Genomic DNA, 22,400 nt, shown 5'->3' on the forward strand with positions numbered 1-22,400 from the left:
AGTAGATGAACCGACACTTACAAGTTCCTTCTCTGTGCCCAGCGTTGTGCTAGGCCTGTGGGGGACAATGGAGGATTAGATGAGATGAAGCCTTTGCTCTCAAGACAATGGCAACTATCAGAGAACTTTATGTGTTAAATTACATGGTCTCAGTTTTTATTATAATGGACATTTAAGGGAGAAAGAGATCACCATGGTCTGGGAAAAGACTGTGTCAAGAGATGGAACGTGGACTGGATCTTGAAAGGAGATGGGAAGAATCAGGGCATTGTAGTTGGGGTAGTGGGGAGGGGAGCATATGGTGGGGATGGGGTATTGTAGGAAAGTAGGGGGAAAGGGATTGGTTAGTGGACCTGGTTTAGCTAAGTTGGACCGTGAGAGCTGAGTCAAGACATTTGTAAGAGGAGAATTCTAGGGCAAGAGAAATAGTGTGGCTGGTAGCAAGATAGAGGCTGGATGTCCCTGGAGGTATGAAGAATGACAGGTGGGGCATGGAGTGCAGAAGGCTGGCCTCTCTTTGAGCTTGGGTTGTTCCTGGCCTGCATTCTTCAGGATGCTTTGCTGTGTACTCCAAGTTCCCATGAAGAAGAGCAGGAAGGTTGGCAGAGTGCAATTTCTAGAAAGTCTGACAATGAGGTTTGACTCTGAGTGCAACATGCAGCGACCTCTGAGCAGCTTTCGGCTGAGTGTATCCAGGCCTAAATCACGAGACTGGACAGGGAGACAGGAGTAAAAAGAAATTATGCCATTGGTTGGTACTGTGGCTAGGGATGTCTCTAGCACAGGCTCAGCTCTAGATAGGATTGAATGTGAGCTGTCCTTTACAACTGGTCATTTAGTGGAACATACGTGTGTTCATGCCTAGAAATTCAGATGTTTCTGTGATCCACAAATCTCCTGGATTATTGGCAGGTCTGGGGTCCTGGGGGATCAGGTGGGAGGTGGAGACCGTGTCACCTTGGGAGATCGCCCCAACAATCCCACTGAAGACTTCATGACTCTGAAGTTGATCAGGGTTCTCCTGATTCCCATACCACTTGTCCACTGAGCAACCCAAGCCCTGAAGGCCCTAAAGGTTCCCCAAGCTCTCTGGATGGAGGGATTCAGCCTCTGTTCAGTGAGAATCCATTAGGAAAGGTATTGGTGCACACGTTGGACTCATCACTTTCCTTCCCATGTGGAACAGAGTCTCAGCAAACTGAAATCTGTTGTGGCTCAGTCGTTTCCTCCAAAATGGTCTCTGTGGTTTGTTTGGCATTCGTTTGTTGATTTATCCCCTTTAAATCTTCTTCCAGGGAAGCAGCTGAGAGAGACTTGGCTGGGCCCATGCTCCTCACCTCCTGGGATAATATTTTTATTCCTGGATGGAGCGGCTCAGCGCCTCTGGACTTAGACCACTCTGCCTCTGAGTATGGGAGGCCCTCGTTGGCTCCTATGAGCTGGCGGGTAGAGGAGCTTCCTTACTGAGAAGGGAGAGGGCATTGGGACAAAGTGGATGTGGAATGAGGGAGAAAGCTCCAAGCCTTGATGCCCCAGGCTTCAGAAAAAGCTCCTGAAGTCTGGGAGCTGCACTACAAGTTATCTACTCCCTTTGCCCAGACTTTATTTTCTCCCTTCTTCTTCTTCTTCTTTTTTTTTTTTTTTTTCAGAAATTACGGCCCCCACTCTATGGATTAAGCACTTGGTAATCAAGGACTCCAAACTGAACAACACCAATGTAAGAAATTCAGGTAAATGATCTGCCTGGGATTGTATACATGCCGATTCGCCTGTGGTTGCCCTGTGGTTACTCCACAACTACCTGTTGTGTGGGCTTGGGCAAGTCCTTTAACCTGTCTTATCTTCAATTTCTACAGCTATAAAATGAGATTAGACGAGTTAATCCCCTCCAACTTTAATTTTCTTCAGTTAGTATGTCAGGGATCATCTTTCATGAGTAGTTGATCCTTTTAGCAAAAAAATCTTTTTTTTTTTTTTTTTTTTAATTTTTTTTTTTTTTTTCAACGTTTTTTATTTATTTTTGGGACAGAGAGAGACAGAGCATGAACGGGGGAGGGGCAGAGAGAGAGGGAGACACAGAATCGGAAACAGGCTCCAGGCTCCGAGCCATCAGCCCAGAGCCTGACGCAGGGCTCGAACTCACGGACCGCGAGATCGTGACCTGGCTGAAGTCGGACGCTTAACCGACTGCGCCACCCAGGCGCCCCGCAAAAAAATCTTTTGACTACATGTTTTAATACTTTCAAGTGGCTCTTTATATGCCAGGCAGAGAATTTTTAAAAATGGCCTGGCATGGAAAAGTTGGACTTCAAGCCATAAGAGACTTGCTTCTGTGCGTTTTTTAAGGCTCAAAATGGCTGCTTACAGTCATGTATTTTCTGATATGATCTTTTGAGGGTCTTATGAGTGGTCAAGTTTTGGTGCTGGCTGAACCCCTTGTGGAAAGGTGATAATTTTTGAAGGGTGATTAGATTTGTAGGACCCACTTGTAGAGTTCATTGATCATCAATGAAGACAAAAGCAATAAAGTTCATCTACCATCAGTAACGACCAGAAGTCCACCAACAGGAAAATGTATTAACAAACCCAATCTGTATCTCTATCATGGGGAAATCATCCTTCTTTTAGCCTAAGACCTCATTGTGAGAAATGCCCCTCTGCATAATTTATGCCTGGTTGGTGAATTTCATTTCAGCCATATCATTTTTTCCTTATGGATATCAAGGTCTATAAACAAAAGACACATCCCTTTGAACTGATGGGCAGAGTTTTACAAGACCATCAATTAATGAGTGGGCTCTCATTGGCCCCCTTTAGGTTTATCTGTATGCCAGCTTTGTCCTAAAGGTGGGAGTGGGGAAACTTGAGTGCAGGAAGTGAGTTAGCCCATGAGGTAGATCCGTACAGCATTGGTTGATTTTCTCTGTGACTTGGGCTGCATGTGTTTGGTTCCCTTTTTTTTTTTAATTTTTTTTTAATGTTTTATTTATTTTTGAGGGAGACAGAGACAGAATGCTAATGGGTTAGGGGCAGAGAGAGACGGAGATACAGAATCCGAAGCAGGCTCCAGGCCCTGAGCTGTAAGCACAGGTCATGACCTGAGTCGAAGTCGGACGCTCAACCTACTGAGCCACCCAGGCGCCCCTCTGGTTCCCTTTTTTTATCAAAGATGGACGTATGGGATGGTGGGGTGGGAAGAAGACCTTGTGAATCCTGTGGGCCAGAGTCTTTGACACAATCGTGCCATGGTTAAAGCATAGACGTTGGAATCGGCAAAACCTGCATTCGCTTCCTGGCTCCGACACTTAGTGAGTGACCCAGTCAAGGCACATAATCCCCCCCTGAGCCTCAGTTCTCATCTGGGATTATGATCTTTCCCTCAGGGGACTGTGGTTAAAGGTTAGCTGAGTTACTGTCTGTGTGGAACTTAACCAGTGCCTGGCTAAGTGATAGTAAGTGCAGGATAAACGGTAAGTACCTATCTTTGTTATTCTCATCATCATGGTAGGTAGGGAACAATGGAAATATTAATGATACTGCTCTTACCGCGAGAATCTCAATCAGGAAAGAATTTGTGACTGTCATTGTAAGCAAAAGCTTCTTTGCAGAACCTTTTCCTGCCTCCCCTCTTGCTGTCAGGCAAATATAAGTCAAAGAGAGGTGGTTTTGGTGCCTGTGGTACCTCACTGGAAGTGACAGAAAGCAGTTTGCTGGCCTTTGGCATATGGGAATGAAATAGAAGCATTTGGATGCGAATGTGTGCCTGGGGGTGTCTTTTTTGTGGTTTTTGGCCCCTCTCATAGACCAGGCAGAAGGAAGGGCCATGCCTCCCGATATGTTTCCCAGCGTGCCCAGGGAAGCCTGACTCAGCCCAGGCCAGGTCTGTAGGTTTGTCCGATACCAAAGCCCGTGCTGTTGCCATTACAAGGTTTACCACCTTCTACGTACAAATGAGCCCCTACCCTTGCCCACAAAAGTCAGACCTCTCATTTGTGAGAGTGTGCACTAGAACAGAATGTTAACGCTTGGCAAAGGTTCGTGTTGGGGGGGGTGGGGGTTGGGCAGGGCTACATAAGCTGCCCAGAGCTCCTGGGCTGAGTTAGGCTTCCCTGGGCATGCTGGGAAACATCTCAGGAGGCATGGCCCTTCCTTCTGCCTGGTCTATGAGAGGGACCAAAAACCACAAAAAAGACACCCCCAGGCACACATTCCCATCCAAATGCTTCTATTTCATTCCTATATGCCAAAGGCCAGCAAATTGCTTCCTGTAAAGGGTCAGCCAGATAGTAAACATTTTAGGTTTTGCAGGCCAGACAGTCTGTCACCTATTCAACTCTACTGTCACAGCACAAAAACGGCCATAGACAATATGTAAATAAATGGGATAGCATAGACCTGGCTTCCAGTGCTAGCTTCCCGTGAGAGCTAAGTGACCTCGAGAAAGTTCGTACGTGAAACAAAGTTATTAGCGCCTTGCAGGGTTTTTCTGAGGATTCAACAATATATGAAATGCCTAACACATAGTAGGTGTGTCATAAATGATTTAAAAAATAATGGCTTCTCTGCTAGCCACCCGTCATGCTATTCCATTTGGTTTGATGAGAAGTTAGATCTACCTTAATGATAACTCATGTCTGGGGTGCTGGCTCTGCTCTGGACTGGAGCCTCTGGGTCAAGCCCCCGAGGCAGGTTTCCCGTCAGAGTTTGCCAGAAGATTCTGGGTTAGGTGAGCTTCAGCCCCCACCTCTGGGGAGGGTGAAGTGGGCCTCAGAAGCCAGTCTAGGTGAGAGCTCTTCCCACTCGCTCTCGGAGGCAAGAAGGCCATCTCAGTTCCCTCTACACCCCAAACATCCGTCTTTCACACTCAGACCCTGTGACGCCAGGTTTGTTTTCTGGCCTGGGGACTGTTGATGTTGGAAAGGTTCCACGGGGCAGCTGAAGCTTTGCAATAACATGACGCATACGCCTGCAGACTTATCCTGTCTCCTTCTCTCCTCCTGGAGGTGTCGATCCTTGTTTTTAAGGCTTTGTCTTGTGTTCACCATGGTCAGTGTCGCCTGTTGAGTACTTGGCAGCCTCGGCGTTGACGGGTTTGCCTCTTCAGACTTCTCTCTCGGATCCTTGTCTCCGCTGCACCAGGAGCTCTCCCACTTTCAGGAGGACGACGTACCTGGCCAGCCGACGCCCTAGAACCTGAGAGCAGGTGTCTTCCCACCTATGAGTGTTGGCCAGAGACTCTGTTCTGCTTTTGTAAGAAAATATGAACTCTTGCGGAGTTTTTGGTATCAGAGGCTAGCTACTAAGGCATTTCTTGATATAACTAGAACTTAAAAGTCTTTTTAGTCATCTGCATTTTTATAGGAGAGAGCGGAGAGATTAACGAAATGACGAAAACTAGGCTGTCTCATTCTCCGTCCCATACGCCATATCCCACGGCTTCTAATTTTACTGGGTGCAGACACTGTCGTACAGCTGTGATTTACAAAAGTCTCTCTCCCTCTTGATTTCCACCACCCCCCACCCCCACCCCCACCCCCCAGTATGACAAAATTCTGTGCTTTCTGGCCTGGGAAAATACTCTCAGGACGTATGCTCGTGTGAGCCTTAACTCTTCTCTTGGAGCAGCATAGCAATGCCCTCAAGGCACACAGGCCCTTTCCCTCTGCCCCTACGTGGCTAGCTCGCTCTCAGGGCCACTGGTGGAGTCATTTGACTTCCCTTCTTCCTTATCCGTCTGTTTCGTTCCTTTATTGCCACCTTTCCTAGTTAACTTCTTTCACGATCTCATCTGGGATTTCAGGAAGGCCCTAGAACCTGGCACTGTGGGTGAAATCCAGAAGGACTCGCTTTTCCTCCCTTGCCTCTTTGTCCTGCACAGCTTCCTTCCGGGTGTCCCCGAAGGCAGCAGCTTGTGGAAACTGTCTCCGGGAGACAGAGCTGTCAGCAGGGACACAGGGTGGAAATGCGTTTCTTGTAAGTTTTGTCATGAAAACAACCCCGTCTCCTCCTACGTGGGAGCGTTTGCCTAACTCACCATCCATGTCGCAGGTAAGGGGTTTGCAGCCCCCTGACCCTTACCTGTCGGTGTCAGTGTCAGAGCGTTGCTCCTCTGGGCCTGCTGTGGTTCCCTTGGCTGCATTTGGGATTGGTCCTTCCTCGCCAGGAAGCTCCTGCCGGGACAGCTGCTGTGACTGGGATGTGGGGGTCACTGAGGCAATTGCACCTCCCGGCCGGATCCCCCACCCCCCCAAACCAGCACTCTTGGCCTGCCCAGAAACCGCGGGGTGATGTAATGACCTGAGGCCTGGAAAAATAAACAGCTCTCAGGGAAACCAGCGGTAGCCGTTGTGAGCAAATACCCCACAGCCACCTGGAACCTTGCACATGACGTGATTGGAAGGAAGAATGAGTAATCCGCTAACGTTAGCAGCCGAGGACGGGTCTGGGCTTGTGAGCATTTAAAGTATCTATATAAAAACAAACCCTTGATGTTTATTTCTATAACTGGCCTCCTGGATGTCTGCCCATCTATCTTCTGCAGGTGTCTTGGCCACTCACGGCCAGTAGAAGGGAGCTGGGGACAGGGAAGGGTGGTCATCCCTATGGCTCTCTCCATAGCAACAAAGGCCTTTCTCAAGCTTTCCCTTTGCAGAGAGGAGCCATAAACACGTTTGCAGGCCCTAGAGAGCCCAGCCCCACAGTATAGTATTGCCCTGTTTTCAAATTAGCTTTCCCTGTCTTGTTCCCTCACCCCCCGCATCTGCTTCAGACAGAGGGGTGCTGGGCGGAAGTATGACCAGCATCTATCTGGGACTTGCTCGAACAGCAAAGGTTTTTTCTGCAGGTGAGTCTGTATGCTTTTTGGTGTTGATAGCAAAACCATGCGCCCCAGCATTTTCCTTTTGGCCTCTGCTGCTGAAAACCTGAACCCAGAGGTCCTGCTGAGGTATTGTAATTGCCTCCTTCCAGTTTACTAGAAGTCAAATACCATCTCTTCCCTGTCTGAGGATCCTCATTCTGTGTTTATTTGTAAAATGGCTTTGGAAGAAGTCAGGGTACATATCTTATAAGCACACTCATGCATTAGTGTTTTGGGAGATGAAGGGTGAAGTTATGATACTTTATTTGACAAAAGCTATCTCTCCCATCACCACTCCCCACCCCCCCGGCGTGGGCTCCCTCCTTCCTGTCTCGCCTGAAGTTTGATTTGCTAGCTCTTGCCCTTAAAGGACAGAGCTTGTCAGATCAAGGTCAATGATGTTACTGAGCAAAACTAGAAAGAAGACAGCTTGCCCCTTCTCAGTACATGTCATTGCAAAACCACTGGGAAGCATTTCACATTCTTTTTGGTGGAAGGGTCATATGAGCTCCCGGAATGGCATGAGGCAGTAGAGATGGGGCCTTTTCTAAAATTTGAAGGGATATGAGTCAGTGATGCTTTGGGGGAAAAGTTAAAAAAAAAAAAAAAAAGTGCCTATATGCTATATTGGGACAATCCATCCTCGAAGAAATATCTTCCGTAGAATTTATATCTTGTTTTCCTCCACTCCTCAGTTTCTTCTGCGTGGGAAGGCAGAGGTCACTGCTTCCGACAATGGTGAGCCATGCCTGGCCATTTTGGGTTCCACAGAGAGAAATTATTTAGACAGGCTGGCTGGTTTGTAATTTTCCCTTACACGTCCTCACCCACGACATTTCATCCCAGCAACACGCCCTATTTACAGAGCCTACTGCAAACACCCGCGTGAGTAGGTGCCCTCAGCCAGTGTCAGGCATGTGGGACGGGCACGGTTGCTTTTGTTCTGGAGATGGGGCCTCTGAGCCACAGCAGGTCAGGCAATGCAGCGTGACCCTGAGGGGGCTGAGTGGTGCAAAGGAGAACCTGAAAGCCCCAACAGTGCCCCTCACTTAACCCCTTCCTGGTGCTTGGGTTCACTGGGTGCCTCTCACTTAACCCCTTCCTGGTGCTTGGGTTCACTGGGACATGGGAGACTGAATGTTGATCAGGCAGCTGAGCTGTGGGGACCTGCACCCGATGTTGCCTAATTATAAAATTGTGGGCCAAGAGAGCGTATCTTTTTATTATTACTTTTTAATGTTTATTTATTTTTGAGAGAGAGAGAGAGAGAGAGACAGAATGTGAATGGGGAAGGGACAGAGAAAGAATCCGAAGCAGGCTCCAGGCTCTGAGCTGTCAGCACAGAGCCCAGTGTGGGGCTCGAACTCATGAACCGTGAGATCATGACCCGAGACAAAGTCAGCCACTTCACTGACTGAGCCACCCAGGCACCCCACCCCCCCGCTTCATTTTAAATGACAGAAAGGAGCTCAGGCTGGTTGAGGGCCTTGTTCAGGGTCACAGGCCCATCAACAACTGCTGTGTGCCAAGGCCTCTGCCTGGTGCTAAGGGGAAGAAATACAAGGGGTGTCTAAGGAAGGAGCCGACTGTCGAGCGATGGGGTCCCAGAGGGAGGGGGGCAGTGGTGCCCTCCACTCCAGTGGAGGGAAATGTTCCATCACTGATACTATTTTGAGTTGCTGGGATGGCGATCATAAAAGGCAGACTGATTCTTAGTTCTATTATTATATTTTTTAGTTTTCCTACAGCCAGTGTGCCCCTTTATTGCCTGCATTGGGGAAGACTGTGCCCACTACCCACCCTTGATCCATCCCTGAAGGCTAACTGCGGAGACTAGTTATTCATGAGGATGGGTCAGGAAGCCCAGGTTCCCTCCACATTGGCTGAGGACACTGCTCCCTTACACCAGCTAAGACCTTAGGTCATTTATCAGCTGACTCTGGGACCAGGTGAGATGCTTGACATACACTATTTCATCACAGCCTCACAGTGACCCTGTGAGATCGCTATCGTTACCCTATTTTCCCAGGTAAGGAAGCTGGGACTTAGAGAGCTGAAGGAAACTGCCCAAGGTCACAGAGATAACACGTGGTAGAGGCTGGTCCATCTGACCCCAGAGCCCATGCCCTTGGCCACCATGCTGCACTGCATCTGTTACAGCCTTTGTTGACTCCCATGAAATGGCGACGGAGCCTTCTACGTGCCAGGCCCTGGTGACGTGGGCAGGATGGGAGTTCTAGGCCCTTGCTCTCGCTTTCAGCCTTGCCAAGAAGCCCGGGTGTCCCCACACTGGCTCCTCTGACTGCCCTGTGTTCCCTCTGGCATTTGGGAACGGCTGTCCCGCTGAGGATTAATGCCACCGTCACTTCTAATGGGCCAGAGCTGAAGAGCATCTCTTGGCCAGTGAGTCCCTCAGAAGGGGTGCCCTCCTCCAGAGAAGGGGTCCAAAGTCCCTCTGCAGGTTAAGATTGGGTGATGATATCATTTTTACTTCCTTTGGCCGCCCACTCCATGGGGAAAATGGCCTTTAGATTAAAGAGATGGGGGCACCCATTCCAGTGGAAGAGGTGACTATTTTAAATTTGTGCCTATTTGGTTTCTGTTCTCCCCACTCCCACCTCTACTTGATACACACCTGAACACGGTTTTAGGGGTTTGACTCAATTCTGTTTGTCAGTGACTGCTGCTTCTCGCCTGGGCCTCTCCTCTGGGCTTGTCCTTTTCTAGGCCTCTGGTCTGTCCTCTGTTCTGACGGGAGCCCTGGGCGATAGTTCTGCGCGTCCCTCTCCCCTCCAGAGGGTGCTTAGGTCCCTGGATGACTCAGACTCGGGAACTGGCGATGGCCACATGGCAGGTCAGTGTGGGGTGTGATGCAAGGGTCCACGGTGGAAGGGTGGAGCCAGCCCATCACACGATGCTTGGAAGACTGGTCCCCCGGGAGCTGCTCGGCCCTTCCTGTGAAAAAGTGCGAAGTCTACAAGTAAGAAAAATAACTTCTTCACATAGTTGGCTTGAAACCATAGGTGCTAAAACGCTGTGTGGCCGAGTCAACAAAAAAGGGCCTGTTCCATGACGTTCCATAAATCTCTCCTGAAGAGTATGGGCTCCAGCGGCATCTCCCCCCCCGGAGACCACATCTCTGGCCCTTCAACACCAGGAAGGTCAGTGCCTTCGGACCTGGGCCCACCTGCCCCTCCTCTCGTGTCTGCGGTCCCCTCCTCGGCAGCGCACGCGACTCCCACCCTCACACGCTGACTCAGAGAAGCCCGAGGCAGGAGCCACGCGATTTCTTCCGCCTCTGGAATTTCATGTTGTGATTGAGGAAAGGTTGTTTTTCACAGCACGGTTTGTTATTTTGGGTTATCGTTCAGCATTTCATTCATTTTTGATAAGAGGCTAGGTGGGCGTGCGGTGTTTGAAGGGGTTTCAGGATAATTGCAGGCGACACCACGCTAGTGTTTTCCTTAATGTTCTTGGCCTGGTGGGACGGTTCCTTTCGCAGCGAAGCATAAATAAGTTCCTCTCACTTTCCAGGCGGGTAACCTCTTGCTGATTTGCTCCCCCCCAAGAAAATCCAATGCTTGATAGTCTGAGGGTTGAGTGTAGCATTTTCCAGGATGAGTCAAGGGGACAGGCATTCTCTTCTCAGCCTCTGTGGTCTCATCCCCACCATTTGGCATTTACTCAACAATGGGTGGCCCCGTCTCTGCAAAGTCAGGCTGGAGCAGAATTCCGCGGCTGGAGAGTGCATTGCAGGGATTCCAGCAGTACGGGGGCTCCTGGACGAAATCCTCTTTATGCGTCTTTTAAATGGAGACTCCATGGCTCTGCTATGAAGGAGGAGCTGGGGGCCGGGGGTGGGGATGAGGAAGGGGGGAGAAAGGCTGCCATTAGGCCTCGCTCTCGGGAACGTACAGAGCTGGCAAGTCACAGCCCCAAGGGTAAGGGCTATGGGAGGCATCATCAGTCCTACACTCAGCACAGGGAGACTGCGCTCAAGCTTGGGGCCCTCAGGGAAAGTTCCAGGAATGGAGGAATGCCTGGGGTAAGGATAGGTTAAGATCTCAGGACTGGTTCTTCCTTCTTGCTATGTCTTCCAGAACTTTTCTGACCTCTCCATAGCGTGACATGGTGCCAGCACACAGCCAGTACGACGTTGGGAGAAATTGTGTCCACGGGGGCCCCTGACCTCCTCTGCATCCTCTCTGTGAGCCCTCATCTCGTGGGTCACTCAGGATCCCACGTTAGGTCCGAGACTCCAGGAGCCCCGTCCTCTCCCAGGACACTGCCCTCCACTCCACCAGCTTCCTCCGTCAGGATGGTCTGAGCAGCAGCCCTTAATTAGCAACTGCACCTCCCCTGGGAGGAGAGCTTCTGGTTCTTTCTCCACAAATACTGCATCGTTCATCAAGGCACCTTCCCAGTGCACATTTCTATGGCCCATGGCCCTTCTCGGTGTGGTTTTCTGTAAGATTGGGGGTTTTTTCTTACTCTCATTTTTCATATGGACCTCATGATGGTTCATTTTGTAGATGAACGTGACTAGGCCGCAGTGCCCAGTTTCTACACTAGTAGACTAGTTCCTACACTCGTGTGGATGTTGCTGCAAAGTTATTTTTTAGATGAGATGAACATTTGCAATCAGTTGACTTTAAGTAAAGCAGATGACCCTCCATAACATGGGTGGGCCTCATCCAATCAGTTGAAGGTCTTAAAAGCAAAAACTGAGATTTCCTGAACAAAGGATTTTGCCTCCAGACTGTAGCATAGACATCCTGCCTGAGTTTCCAGCCTCCTGGCCTGACCTATTGATTTTGGACTCAAGATTGTACCATTACTCCTACTTGAATTTCTAGCCTGCCCTGCGGATTTCACACTTGCCAGGTCCCCATGATCGTGTGAGCCAATGCTTTAAAATAAATATCTCTCTGCCTCTTCCGCTTTCTCTCTCTATATCTATATCTATCTATATCTATATATGGATGAATATACACACATATATAGATAGGTGGCTCTAAATGTAGACAGATCTAGATATCCGGATACAGATACAGATGTAGATGTAGGTCTGTTCTTGGTTCCATGACTCTGTAGAACCCGGAATGCTACTGACCTGCCCTGATCACTGCCTTCTTCCCACTGCCTCCGTCACCCCTGCTCTTTCTCCAAAGAGTCCACGATGTGACTGGCTCACGGATCCCTGCTGACTCAGGTTACCCAGTGTCTTAGCTTTGCTGTCTGTCTCTTTCTTTAGCAGCTCCTCTTCTGGAAGGCAGCAACCGGAGAGAAAGCCCAGCCCAAGGACCTGAAACTTGAATCTTCTAATGTTTATGTTTGTTGGCCATTTTTGTTTAAAAAGGAAAAGAGTAAAGAAGAAAAAAAGAAAAAAAAAATGATAAGGGAGAAAAAGTTCCCAGGACAAAAGGATAAACTCTGGGCTAAAATCAGGACTGGGGATTAGCCGAGGATTTAGGTTGTCCGCACTCTCCTTTGCTCCTCATTACCACGAGTAATTGAGAAGCACAGGGGCAGGGGCCAGCCGAAGCAGACAGAGCGGTTCTCCATGCTTATCCTGTCTTGGCTGGACACAAAGAACCCATGCCCTGGGCCTGCAGACAGAGTTTAGGTTTGTCTGGTTCAGCCTAGTCTTTCCCTCTCCTCTACCCCTCCCTGCCTCTCCCTCCCTGCTTCAGGCCTGCTTTGCTGTGGTGCGAGTATACATGGTGACAGAGAGGGCTGTGTGTTTTCTGGTGACAAGGGCCTGACCGTGTCCTCATTTCTTCCACGGGATACCGTTCTGTTGTATTTCTTCTCTCAGGCAGTCAGAGGTTTGTGAGACTCAGAGCACCCATTGCCGGGTGGGGAGTGACCTGGCTCTCATCTCTCCTCCGTACCCTCCTGGGGTAGGATTGTAGGGGTGGGGCACGTGACTGTGTGACAATGTGTCATGTATCCGCGTGTCCCCTGGACAGCCCTGACTGCTCCTCTGTGCTGCTGATTATGCCTTGCAAGTGTTTGCCGATGGACCTGGTCCTTCTCATCACCATCAGGCCAGAACTTGTGATGTTGTCATCCTTCCCTGAACTTCGTTAAGCAGAGACGGAATGTTCTAGAGCAGGGGGCGTTTCCTTCTGGGGAGCTCCCTCTCTGAACCGAGGGTCAAGAAGAGATCCTTGAAGTAGACTCTTTGCCTTACATTACTGCAAGGTGACTTCTTGGTACCTGGGAAGACTGAGAGTGGTGAATTTTAAGGTTCATTTGGGAGGTAACCCAAAAGGGCAGAGGGTGCCAGTGGCCCTAAGGATGGGGCTGGTTTCTGGGTCCTCAGACACAGAATGAGTTTATGTCCCTTGGTACCTACTGATTCATATTTTCATGACTGCTGGAAAAGCACTGACTGGAAGAATAATCAATTGATCGATCTAATAGTGATCGATCGGCTGAAGGGTGTGACGTACTTCTACACTGGGTGTTCCAGCAATAGATGCTGGATTGTTTCTGTGCATTGGCTGGGTGGTTCCTTGACTGGCTCTGTCTGAACGCACTCCTGGACTCATCCAGCTGGAGGGTCCATGGGGCGGGAGCGGCCTCGATGATCAAGGTCACACATCTGGCAGTTGGTGCTGGCTGGGGACTGCGTCAGTCCTGTTTTCTTTCATATGCTTTTCATCCTCCAGTGGGCTGGACTGGCTTCCTTACATGGTAGCCTCAGGGCAGCTTCCAGGAAGGTGAAAGTTGAAACTGCAAGGCCCCTTAAGGCCTAGGCCTGGAAGTCACACACTGTCACCCCTGCCCTTTCCATTCGTCAAAGCAAATCAGAGTCAGCGTGGAGGGGTCTGCAAGAGGGCACAGATACAGAGAGGTGCGATTCACTGGAACCATTTTCTAACCATCTGCCGCACCAAGGAAAATAAAAATATGGGTTAGAATAAAAATTAGATGAGCATGTGGCAGTGAGAGATGGTATTGAAGAAGAGTGGACAGCATAGCCCCGGGGGCAGACTCCCTGGGCTGGATCCCCAGCTCTGCCATTTTCCGGTCGGATGACCTTGAGGAAACCATGCAGTCCGCCTGTGTTCCTGGGTCCTTTTCTGCTCGGTGAGGGTCATAGTGACCCCTGTCTTCAGGTTTGTGATGAGAGTTTGAAGTGAGTTAATACAAGTCAAGTGCCCAGTATCAAGCTTGGCACATGCTGAACACTCAGATAGAGTGCGAGCTCTTAGTATTCATTTTGCTGTTCTGTGATGGCAGGCGAGTGGCCAATTTGGCTTTAAGTTTTCAGTTCCAGAGCAAAGTGGGCAAAAATCCTCGGGTGCAAGATGTGCAGTGTATTTAGGCCGAGAACAATCAGAGGTTCAGAAGAGGCTGTGCTGTGTCCATGTGCAAGGATGTGATTTTACACACTTGGTTTTAAATGCAGCAGATTTGGGGTAGTCTGCAAAGTGACTGACCCGGAAGAGGTTCACACTAAAAAGAAATGCATTTTTCTCCCAGGGTAACCGATTAGAGGCAGTAACCTCTGTATAAAATTTCGCAAGACACAGGCTTGACTGTCAGAAGCCCTTGACTGGGGTCCCAGCTCTCTTCCCTCTGGCTGAGCGCACTTGGGAAAATTCATGAATCCCTCCAAAGCTCAGCATCTTTGTCTACAAAATGGGCATAAAATAATGGTGCCCACCTCACACAGGAGATTAAGCAAGCTGTCTTGTCACCTGGCACATATACTCAATGAATATTTGCTTTGACTGTTAGCATAAAGATGGTTTTAAGGGAGATTTTCTCTCTGTTGGAAGACAAATTCCCTGGGTACTCTTCACAGAGGGTTAGTGATTTATTATAAACCTCTCCTGTCTTTTTCTTAGAGGAGCATCTGGAATTTTCAGGGCCTGTCATAAATAAGCAAACAAGCAATAAACCCTACATTTGGCCTTCTAATTCCACGCTCGTCCCTGTTTTTTCCAAATTAGCGAGCTTCATCACTTGTATGGTTTCTATTCTCCATACCACTCAGTGCAGCCTCTATGGGAACCGGCTGGAAACATTTCAGAACAGCCTTCAAGGGCTTCCAGAAGTCTCCCGACGGCCCCCAAACCACGGGGTCCCACCTTCTTAGATGGCTTCTCTCCACATTTCTGCAGTTCCAGGGTCCCCGATGGTGTGAAGTCAGGTTATCATTCGCTCTGCCCCCCACTCTCTTTGCACCTCTCCCTTTCCGTCTGATTTATGGCTTTAGAATGTTGGCCCGGAGGACCTTAATTTAAAGCCTCTGTCAGAGGTTGTTACACGAACGTGGTGCCAGTAAGAAAGCTGTTTTTCTTTGGTTTTTGCTTCTCTGTCGCCTTTCCCGTGGCATGAAATATGAGGTCGGGAAATAAGGTAACCAAATTGGGGTTGGGGGAGGTATTGAGAAACTCTTGTGTAATCCCTAAAAGGGGCCATGGCTCCATCCCAGCCAGGGGCCAAAGCCAAAAATCTGGGTCTTCAAGCCAGCTTTATGTCCATGATAAACCAATCAGTTTATGTCTCTTACTTAAGCTGCCTCTAGAGGCTGTCCTGGTGGTAGTTCTAATCAGGTTTAGAATCCCTAGTCTAAAGTCTGTCAACTGTTTTAAACTTCTGTTCCTCCAGCCGAGGAGATCCTGTTTAGTTTTGTGTGTGTGTGTGTGTGTGTGTGTGTGTGTATGCGTTTACATTATGAAAACAGTAGTATTCTTTTTCATTCTCCAAAATCAGAGTTATAGTTTAATAATGAATGTGCTCAGCATAGCTGCCTCCTGACCCTTAGATATTTTTATGCCCCTAAGGAAACATCCCCCTCTCCCTGCAATGAGACTCAGTAGGCTATTGCTTTTCAGCGTTTCTCCTAGGAGTGAGACAAAGAATCTTTTCCCCGTTGTGTGACTTTTCTCGAAGACTGCTTTGGGCTGCTTCGCATCTCTGTGTCCACCTGCTTCGTTCAAGCATCTGTACTGCTCATTTGTCGATTGTTCACAGAGCCATTAATTCAGAGGTTTGGCTCCTTTAGAGTTGAGTTGCTGTTAATTTGACCATTTGTGCTGTTCACTGAGCAGCATGAATCTCCAGGTTGCTGGTACCTACTTCCTGGCTCTAAGAATGGTATTTTTTAAATTTTTTTAAATGTTTATTTATTTTGAGAGAGAGAGAGAGAGAGAGCGCACATGCGCACGTGTGAGGGAGGGGCAGAGGGAGAGAATCCCAAGCAGGCTCCACGCCATCAGCGTGGAGCCCGGTGCAGGGCTTGAACCCAAGAACGGTGAGATCATGACCGGAGCAGATATCAAGAGTGAGTCACCCAAGCGACTGAGCCACTCCATGGCCCCTCTAAGAATGGTATTTTTATAATACACTGTGAAACTTCATGGGTCGCTCAAGACCATTCTTGTCATCTTCAAGAGGAAAGTTATAGACTCGTGTTCGTTAAAGAAATAATAAAGTAAATAAATAGACAAGAGAAAATAATAGTACTCGTTTATGATGTGATCTCTTTTATTGTAAAAAAAAAAAAAAAAAAAAAAAAAAAAAAACAACCCCAAACAACGAAGTAGGTGTGTGCATATGTATTTTCATGTTGTATGTGCAAAAGAAAAGGTCTAGGAAAGGTAGTGTTTACCTTTGGTGGGATCATGGGTTTTTCAAAATTTTCTTTATACCAAGAAAGGAAACCCAGTGCTATTTATTTTTAATAATTAAAAGACAAAAGAAAACACAGCAGCAACAACACAACAGGAAAGGGAAGTCAGGCAGGTAGACCGTTAGGTGGGATTTTCAGGCCAGGGGCCTTGTGGGGCTGAGGCCTCCCCCAAGCCGGCCTTGCCTGGCGAGGGGCACCGCACACAGCCTGGGCCTGGTTCTGGGACTCCGGGTTTGGCTGTAAGGCCGCCTTCGCGCATTGCCCGAGGCTACTGAGGGCAGCCGCTTCCTGTGGGCGTTTCTCTCTCCTGCTGGATGGGGCAGTGTTGTGTCATCGGCTCAGGCCTGTCCAGTCTCCTGTTGGAGCCTGGGAAGGAGTGGGGATGGGCCCTGTCTCTGCTCCTCTTGGGCACTGAGCATCGCTTCTCCGAGGCTGGCGGCCGGGGCGCTGTCCTGCTGTGTCTGGGCTCGGGAGAGCGTCCGCACACACAGGCGTTCCTGCGTCAGCTTGTCAGCTCCCAGGGGCCAGGCTCCTGCACCTCCAGGAGCCAGGAGACAGTGCATCAGCAGGAGCCACTCTGAAAACAGTCGGGGAAATTCCACCCCCGGGGGGCAAACTGCCATTCGGATGAGGAACAGCCCTGCCGTCCAGGGCCGGCTGGTTGCGCCGCAGTAGAACCTACTGGGTGTGAATGCTAATGAGCCCTGGCCGTGGAGAGGCTGCAGCCAGCCCCTGCCACCGTGGGCCAGTGTGGGAGCCACAACTCTCCGTGGTGATTCACCAGCCATCAGTTCCTTGGGGGCCGGGCTGGATCCTTACCCCAAAAGCAGTGGTGAGAAGCCACGGGAGGGAGAGCCCCCAAAGGCTGCATCTTCTCTTGCAGAGAAGGTCCATTCGTGTGACCAGGAGAGGCAGAGTGCCCTGGAAGAGGCCAGGCAGAATCCCCGGGAGGGCATCGTCATCCCTGAGTGTGCCCCCGGGGGCCTCTACAAGCCAGTGCAGTGCCACCAGTCCACTGGCTACTGCTGGTGTGTGTTAGTCGACACAGGGCGCCCACTGCCCGGGACCTCCACACGGTAAGCCCTCTCTGCCCCCTGCCCCCCGCCCCCAAGCCCATCCTGCCCCTAGGGGGACCCTGGGGTAGGAGACCCAGTTCCCTGTTAGGCTAGGCTCGTGTTTCCCTCCTTTACCGGCCTGGCCCGGCGGGAATCAAGGCACGAGGAGAACATTTCTCCTCCTGGGCAGATTCGGTCCTGGTAGAAAGACCTGGGTCCCGGATTCTGGTAACAATTCTGTCCCTTCTTCGCTGGGTGACCTCGAAAAAGGAAGTAACCTCTCCGAACTCCAGTTTACCGGTGAGAAGGTTATCGCCCCAAGTCCCTAGGTTCTGCGGATCCCAAAGATCCTGCGTGCAGACCTCAGGTGACTGAGGCACCGCTCTGCTTGAGTGGTTGCCATGCCATGCCTGAACACGCCTCTGGAAACATTGGTACTGGGATTGCCGGGTGGCTGCTGGACAGCACAGGCGCCATTCTGCTGCTGGCCCCGGGAGTTCTAGGCTTAGTGGCAACAGGGTGGCTGCAGCTGGCAGTGGCTTCAGTTCCCAGCCCCTCCTTACCCGCCCCCGTGTCTCTCTCCTCCCAGCTACGTGATGCCCAGCTGTGAGAGCGACGCCAGGGCCAAGAGTGCAGAGGTGGACGATCCCTTCAAGGACAGGGAGCTGCCAGGTGGGAGGAGAGGCTGCCCCTTGCTGGTCCTGTCACCTCTTTCTGTTCTTCCAACTCCCGTGGTGCAGAAGCAGCTCCCTCCTCTGGCTTCCCCTTCTGTAGGATGGAGCCGGGGGGGGGGGGGGGGGGGGGGAGGCATCACAGTGGCCCTGGGATCTGCCCTCAAATCTCACTTTATCTTTCAGGGTGTCCAGAAGGGAAGAAAATGGAATTTATCACCAGCCTCCTGGATGCCCTCACCACCGACATGGTGCAGGCCATTAACTCAGCAGCGCCTACTGGAGGTGGGAGGTGAGAACGTGAGCGGGATGCAGGCCCAGCCGGGGATGTGGGTGCCTGACTTTCCAGATGCTTCAGGAGGCTGGGAGAGGGGCTACGGGTTGGGTAGGGCAAGGACTGGTCCTGCCTTCTGCCAAAAGTCTTCCCACCCTCTCCCCTCCCTGTTCTCTGGGAATTGCTTTTCTCTGCCTTTTAGTTACCTGATTACAGGCAAGTTTAGGGATGTCTAGAGACTTCCAGCGCCTTAGCCTCAGGAGTGGATGCACTGGGGTGAGAGTCCTGAATAGCAGGAAGGGGGAGGGGCATGTAACCGGGCAGTGAGGGCAGGGAGGGAGTACACAGCACTTGGTGATTTTTCTTCTCTTCTAAGAAGGCAGGAATCATGTGCCTTTTTGGCTTCCTGAGAACCCCAAGGGCTCTGGGCAGTGGGATTGGACATCGCCATATCCAAATCCAACTTAATTCAGCAGCTGATACGCTGGCTGAGGCAGTCCTGACATGAGGCTCAAATGCACACACTCCCCAGTGACCAGCATCCCAGGCCTCACTAGTTGGGTCCATTAGGTCAGTGGTTGGAGCACACACGCACGCATGTATCCATCCACTCATCCACACATTTAGCACCTGTTGAAGCTGGTCTAAGGACTAGGAACCCAGGGACGTGAGGCATGTTCATGTCCGCAAAGTATGCAGCTTAGTGGGGATACTGGGCTGTAGCAAACACTTGCAAATTGCGTGGTCAGTGCCAGAATAAGGTGGAAGAACAGAAAAGGGTCTGCTAACTCAGTCCGGAGGAATCAGAAAGGCTTCCTGGAGGAGGTGATAGCTGAGCTGAGTTTTGAAAGACAAGTAGGACTTAGCCAGTGAAAGAAGGAAAACCACCCCAGGAAAAGGGAAAGAACACTGTGGCTCCAAGAAAGGGCACACCCATTGTCCAGTATGGCTGGGCTGGGCTGGAGGGGGTGAGGAGGAGAGGAGAGCAGCGACAGATGAGACAGAAGAGACGGCCAGGGACCAGGAAGCCAGAGGGGAGGCACAGAAGGGGTGTGTGTTGGGGAGGGGGGCGTCGGGCTCCTACAGCAGTGGAGGAAGTACCCATGTTGGCAGGGACGGGCACCTGTCTCTGAGCTCTGAGGCCCAGTTCCTCCGCATCTGCCCAGAGACAGAGCCGTCATCAGCAAGGCAAGGAGTGCCACCACGGTGGCAGGTCCAGGCTCCAGGCCTGGGGAGAGGCCCCTGCGTAGCCGCCTTGCCGGCAATCCGCAGGAGCACAGGGTATGTGTCTAGCGTAGGGAACCAGGACCACAAGCTCAGGGGTGCTGCATCCTGTGGCAGGCGAGGGTGGCTGTCCGGAAGACCCAGTTTTAGGTCACGTCCAAGTGAACGCAGAGGTTGCCTCCTGGTTGCCACTCTTGGAAGGTGCTGGTCTGGTGCACTTCCTCTCAGCAGCCCCATGTGAGCTCTCAGGCTGGTTTCTGGGTTTGCACACCCTGTGGATGACATCAGGCCTCCCCAGGGGGTCACAGCACTGAGTCTGAGAAGATGGAGACAGGGTCTGATAGGCTGGGAGATGGGAACAGCTTGGAGGCAGCCGACGGTGCTCAGCGACTGGGCATTTAAAATAGAGAGGACTGTATCCATTTCTCCAAGAAGAGGGGGCAGGGGAGTTTGTGGAACCATATTCAGTATTTATTGCCTACTTATGCTCGGAATATGAAAAATGCCTGTCGTTTCATGCAAAAATTGGGATGAGATATTTATTAGAAGAAAATGGAGAGGCACCTGGGTGGCTCAGTTGGTTAAGCGTCCGACTTCAGCTCATGTCATCATCTCGTGCTTTGTGAGTTCGAGCCCCGTGTCAGGCTCTGTGCTGACAGCTCAGAGCCTGGAGCCTGCTTCAGATTCTGTGTCTCCCTCCCTCTCTGCCCCTCCCATGCTCACACTCTGTTTCTCTCTCTCTCAAAAACAAATAAACATTTAAAAAAAAGAGAAGAAGAAGAAGGAGAAGAAGAAAATGGAAAAAGTAAACAGGAGGGACATGGGCTTAAAACTTCCAGGTCTGAGTGTTTCCCATCCACAACCACCTGGGGCTGCTGGCTCTGACCAGCCACTTAGGGAGCCTGCCTGGTGCTTTCTCCGCACTCCTGAGAAGACAAGACTTCAAATTTCTCCCACTTGCTTCCTTGGGAGCCCAGCCCAGCTTCCGAGCATGGCCTTGCCTCGGCCCCAGGCAGACTGAGGGTGCCAGGAAAGTACCAGATCCGGCTGGGTCCTGGGCCAGTGGGTGAGGGGTCCATGGAGGTCAAAAGCACAGGTAGGTCCCACTGGCCAGGCGACATCAGGACTGATGCCTTGCCTTCAAATCACAGGTTGCAGGGATCTTTACAGAAAATAAAAACTAAGAAGTTTACAATGTTTTTAATACCAGTTTTTAATACCAACGTATCCTTAGGGAAGAGATTTTTCTTTTTCTTTTTAAAAACCCTCTTTTTTAGGTGTAATTTAGAGTGGGGAGAAGATTAAAAAAGGATCCTTTCCTAAACACATTTTTCATGTTAAGCTCGTATTATGCCAAAACTGGGTTTGGTGTTGATGAGAATGAAAAGTTTGAAATGCATTTGTAACTGTGTTACCTGGAGGCTGGACTTGTAATCAAAAGACACACCACATGAACCAAGACATAGTTTAGAAATCCGGGAGGAGAGTTGGGGGCCGGGGGGTCTGGCAGTAATTGGGGAATGCAGGAAGAAAGAGCAGCATTTACATGAGGAGGCCACGGCCAGGGGTAGCAGGTTCTCCAGGTTTTAAGCTGTAGCTCCCACCTGAACTGGCCCTGCAAGGAGGGTCTCACTGGCCATGTCCCAGCTGCTGGTCCTTCTCAGTCCCTCAAACAGGCCTTGAAGAACCCTCCAGGTTCCTGCCTGCCCCAGGACCTCCATGCCAGCTGCTGCTGCAGCCTGGAATATGAGGCCCCATCCTCCTGTGATTGGTCCCGACTGTCCATTTAAATGTCAACTTCTTAGCAACCAACCCATCTAAAGGGGCTGCCAGTCACCCTCTGTCGCCACACCTCTTTTTAATTTCTCAGCCAGGCACTTACCCTAGCTGGTATTTTGCTGGCTTGTTTATTTATTGTCTGGCTTACCCTACTTAATGAAAATTTAAGTTCTATGGAGAAGGAGCATTATCTGTCTTCTTCCCTGCTGTGTTCCTAGAACTCAAAATAATCCTTGGCACATAGGAGAGGTGCAATAAATATTTGCTGAATGAATAAACAGCTAGAAGGATGGGTAGATAGATGGATAGATCCCTATGTGATACAGAGAGACATGTCTTGATAAGGCCTCTTGATCCTTATCCCGCACATCAGAGGGCTCACCAACTACTGAAAGACCAAGAGGCCAAATCTAGCCATCAAATTCACCACGGTCCTTCTTTGTCCCTACAGCACCCTGGATGGGTGTCCCAAGAGACTTGGGACCCCATATGGAGAGACCCTGGCCAGGCACTCTTCTATGATAAAAGAGCAAAGGCATGGGGCAGCTGGAGGCTGGGGAGCATAGCTAGAGTACGGCTGTTGAAGAGAATTCAGGAATCCAGGCTGGGTTTTGGCCTCTGCTCTGATTTCAGGCAGAATTGGGATCGTAGGCACGGAAGACTAAAGTCAGGGAAGGCACATCTGATCCCTCCTACATCCTCTCAGGGTCTGGCAATTAAAGCTGGACATCAGCTGGGGCCAGTGGGAAGAAGGGACAAGTCATGTCTCCCCCCCACTGCAACCTAACACCTGTCAGGCCTACAGATTCTGGCTTCACACCAACTCTTACATTTCCGTCCTTCCCTGGTATAAGCTCTGGGTCGGGTTCCGGGGACGAAGTCATGG

General features: G+C 50.4%; 1 protein-coding gene and 1 long non-coding RNA gene across 4 annotated transcripts in view; one reads left to right on the plus strand and one right to left on the minus strand.

Moving 5' to 3' along the window:
• SMOC1 (SPARC related modular calcium binding 1) overlaps positions 1-22,400 on the plus strand; it is a 157,134-nt gene that overhangs the window by 121,110 nt on the left and 13,624 nt on the right. For all 3 annotated transcript variants that reach the window (XM_019451398.2, XM_019451399.2, XM_019451400.2), the window contains exons 7-10: positions 1,650-1,730; positions 17,395-17,587; positions 18,156-18,238; positions 18,424-18,529. In XM_019451398.2, the coding sequence (XP_019306943.1) occupies positions 1,650-1,730; positions 17,395-17,587; positions 18,156-18,238; positions 18,424-18,529 (463 nt within the window). The remainder of the gene's footprint in view (positions 1-1,649; positions 1,731-17,394; positions 17,588-18,155; positions 18,239-18,423; positions 18,530-22,400) is intronic.
• LOC109268244 (uncharacterized) lies at positions 140-6,312 on the minus strand. Its single transcript, XR_002080535.2, has 2 exons — positions 6,079-6,312; positions 140-711 (listed from the first exon to the last, which is right to left on the minus strand). It is a non-coding gene; the product is annotated as an uncharacterized LOC109268244 (long non-coding RNA).

The sequence above is a fragment of the Panthera pardus genome, unplaced genomic scaffold (genome assembly GCF_024362965.1).
Source record: "Panthera pardus isolate Hobbes unplaced genomic scaffold, ASM2436296v1 HiC_scaffold_24, whole genome shotgun sequence".
NCBI classification, from domain to species: Eukaryota; Metazoa; Chordata; class Mammalia; order Carnivora; family Felidae; genus Panthera; species Panthera pardus.